The sequence below is a fragment of the Bubalus bubalis genome, chromosome 6 (assembly GCF_019923935.1).
Source record: "Bubalus bubalis isolate 160015118507 breed Murrah chromosome 6, NDDB_SH_1, whole genome shotgun sequence".
Lineage (NCBI taxonomy): Eukaryota > Metazoa > Chordata > Mammalia > Artiodactyla > Bovidae > Bubalus > Bubalus bubalis.
Window position 1 is genome coordinate 11,626,211 of NC_059162.1, and position 3,421 is coordinate 11,629,631.

At 38.0% G+C, this 3,421-nt stretch overlaps 1 protein-coding gene across 1 annotated transcript; it reads left to right on the plus strand.

The window, feature by feature from the left end:
* The first annotated feature begins 929 nt into the window (after positions 1-929).
* LOC102412128 (olfactory receptor 10T2-like) lies at positions 930-1,874 on the plus strand. Its single transcript, XM_044945470.2, has one exon. The coding sequence runs from the start codon at positions 930-932 to the stop codon at positions 1,872-1,874; it is 945 nt and encodes a 314-aa protein (XP_044801405.2).
* Positions 1,875-3,421: the final 1,547 nt, after the last annotated feature.

Sequence of the window (3,421 nt, forward strand, 5' to 3'; positions counted from 1 at the left end):
ATTGAGTCGGTGATGCCATCCAACCATCTCATCCTCTGTTGCCCCTTTCTCCTCCTGCCCTCAATCTTTCCCAGCATCAGGGTCTTTTCAAGTGAGTCACTAGTGTAAAGGTTTTAGAATTATGTTATTTCTGAATCAAATCACAGGTCTCCCACAGAAAATGGTGAGGCTTTTTCTGAGAACATTATGGAGGCATCAGATCTTGAGGCAGTGGTCAAGAGAGTGAAAGTGTCAGCCCAAGAATGGGCATGCTCTGAGCATGACTTGAGCTTTAGCTAGGTTCTTAATCCCAAATTACCATGCACTCATGACAAGAGAAACCCCAATATATGAGATCATTCTAAGCCCATCTCAAAGGTTTCACAACTAATCATGAGCAAATAAATCTCAACACTTTGGTATATGTAAGCAAGCGGTATTTGTCTCAAGTATATGAGGGACTAGAGAGATGACTTTTCAATTGTTTTTTCTAGTTCATACTTTCATAAAATTACTTTGAAGATAAGTGATTTCCAGGACTGTCACTCTCATGTGGGTTAAGCAAATGGTTTAATCTTTTTGAAATTCAGTTTCCATAAACTCACAGGTTTAGATGAGATGACTTTAAGATCACTTCTTGATTTAACAGATCATGTATGAAGCTTCTATGCTGATAAGAAGACAGAGAAATGGAAACAACTTACAAAAATGAAAATAATGTCTTCAGATATTATTGAATTGGGGGTTTTCTTATCCCACTACTCCTCAAGCCTACTGCTTTCCCCTCACCCCTTGATCAATGTGCTTAAGTTGTTTATTACTCATTTTATCAGATTAGTATTGTCAACTTTGTACAGAAACACAGACATGGTCTATTCCGGGACATTCACTTTTGTCAAATTCATTCTGTTGCCAGTTGCAGAATGTCTGAGTCTGATTTGCAGTGACCAATGAAAAGGCAGAACCAGAGCATGATCACCGAGTTCATCCTTATAGGCTTCTCAAACCTAGGGGATCTGCAGATCCTTCTCTTCTTTATCTTCCTCCTGGTCTACCTGACCACTATGATGGCCAATGCCACCATCATGACAGTCATTCGTCTGGATCGGGCTTTGCACACCCCTATGTACTTCTTTCTCTTTGTCCTCTCCTGTTCTGAAACTTGCTACACCTTGGTCATTGTACCAAAAATGCTGACCAACCTGCTTTCCACAGCTCCAACTATTTCATTATCTGGCTGTGTGGCCCAGCTCTATTTCTTTGTGGGCTTGGCTTGTACCAACTGTTTCCTAATTGCTGTAATGGGCTATGATCGCTATGTTGCCATCTGCAACCCTCTCAACTACACACTCATTGTCAGCAGAGCCACCTGCACACAGCTGGTTTTAGCCTCAAGCTTCTGTGGTTTCCTGATCTCTGTGGTTGTCAACGTCCTGGTGTTTAGTGTACCCTTCTGTGCCTCCAATCGGATCAACCACTTCTTCTGTGACATTTCCCCTGTCATAAAACTGGGCTGCACAGACACCAACCTGAAGGAGATGATTATCTTCTTCCTCAGCATTCTGGTGTTGCTGGTTCCCTTAGTGCTTATCTTCATCTCCTATGTCTTCATTGTTTCCACCATCCTCAAGATTTCCTCAGTAGAGGGGCAGCGTAAGACCTTCGCCACCTGCGCCTCCCACCTTACAGTGGTCATTGTCCACTATGGTTGTGCTTCCTTTATCTACTTAAGGCCCACATCCCTGTACTCCTCGGATAAGGATCGGCTTGTGGCAGTGACCTATACAGTGATTACCCCACTACTTAACCCTCTTGTCTATACACTGAGAAATAGAGAAGTAAAGACAGCTCTGAAAAAGGTTCTCAGTAGGTACTTGCTTTCCAAAACTGTATGAGTTGCTAGGTAAGGAAAATTATATCCATGAAAGTATCCAGGATAAGATGCCAATAAACATAGTTTTTATTTAAAAAAGAAAACAAGGAAGAAGGTAGTGTTATTTTTATTGGAAAGACTTTTCTGTTTGCCCTCTATTCACTGTAGAGGTTGTACCATTTGGTCTCCAGAAAGTTATGTGAATGTGGCAACTTTCAAAGACTCAATCTATGTTATTATTGAACATTTAAAATGTCAGTTTTCTCATAAATACTATAAATACTGCATTATTTTTCTGAGAATACCCAGTCTGTTAATATTCTTCCTACACGGAAGGAAATAGTAGAGAACGTTGTTAAAGTATCTGAATGCTTCAGTATATTTTTTGAGGTAAAAGCAATTTTACAATAAAAAATTATAGACAAAAAGAATAATTCATTTATGGATAGATGAGGAGAGATCAAAGTTCCATGAGGCTGATGGTAAAGCAGAAAACATGGATTTGGGAATCATAAAGACCTAGGTTTGAATATTGATTTGAATCATTGTCCAGCCAAATGCCATGGGTCAGACTTAACTTCTCTCATGGTCAGTTATTCCCTATGTAACGTGACATCTTTAATGCCTTCTCATTTGGACATGGTAAGAACTAAAGGACTTAATAGATCCAAAACAATTTGGTGCTCTTCTGACAGAAAGCATTAAAAATTGCTAGTTTATTCCCATATCCCTTCATTTTCCTTTCTTTATTCCATAAACTAGGATTGCAATAATGTCAGTTGCAGTGTGAAATTGAGTTGACCATCCAAGAGCTCTGTGAATCTGCAAATATGAGCAAAATATTAAACTAGGTATTGTAGGAAAAGAGTAATGAACTACGGTTCCCTCTTTCTTTCATGCTTCGTTATAAGAAATAACCAAATGGTAATCACCTATATAGGTGGATTACATTTATTTGCATGACTATTTTTTGTGGGTTTTGTTAAAGATGTGTCTCATAAAGCAACATAATTTTATATTAACCTAATTTCTTAAGTGTGCATTTCTCAGCCTTCCAATTGATCAACATGTAATAGGAGATCTTACTTGGTTATGTGGAGGGGGATAAAAGTTGAAGGGTCACATAACATAGATCTAAAAATAAGTTTCCTGTGTGAGCATGTACCTATGACTTAAATTCTATAAAATGTAAATAAATAAAACATTGTTTACATAAGAATTAAATCAGGAAATGCCTTATGGTATATACAACTTGTCTTTTTATGACTGGCGTATTTCACTTAGGGAAGGGAGAGTTGTTATTTAATGGTTACCGTTTCAGATTTGAAAAATGGAAGTGTCCTGGAGATCTGTTTCATAACAGTGTGATTATAGTTCATACTACTGAACTACACACATAAAAGTGGATAAGAGAAAATTTTATGTTATGTCTTTCTTACAATAAAAATAGGTCTTGTTATGTGTCAGCAGGTTATGTTATGGTTTGCTGTTCTGAGCTGGGTTCAACATGGTAACTCTGCTTCAAGTTTCACATTTGTTGGATTTGACCATTTTGGATAGGTTGGAATT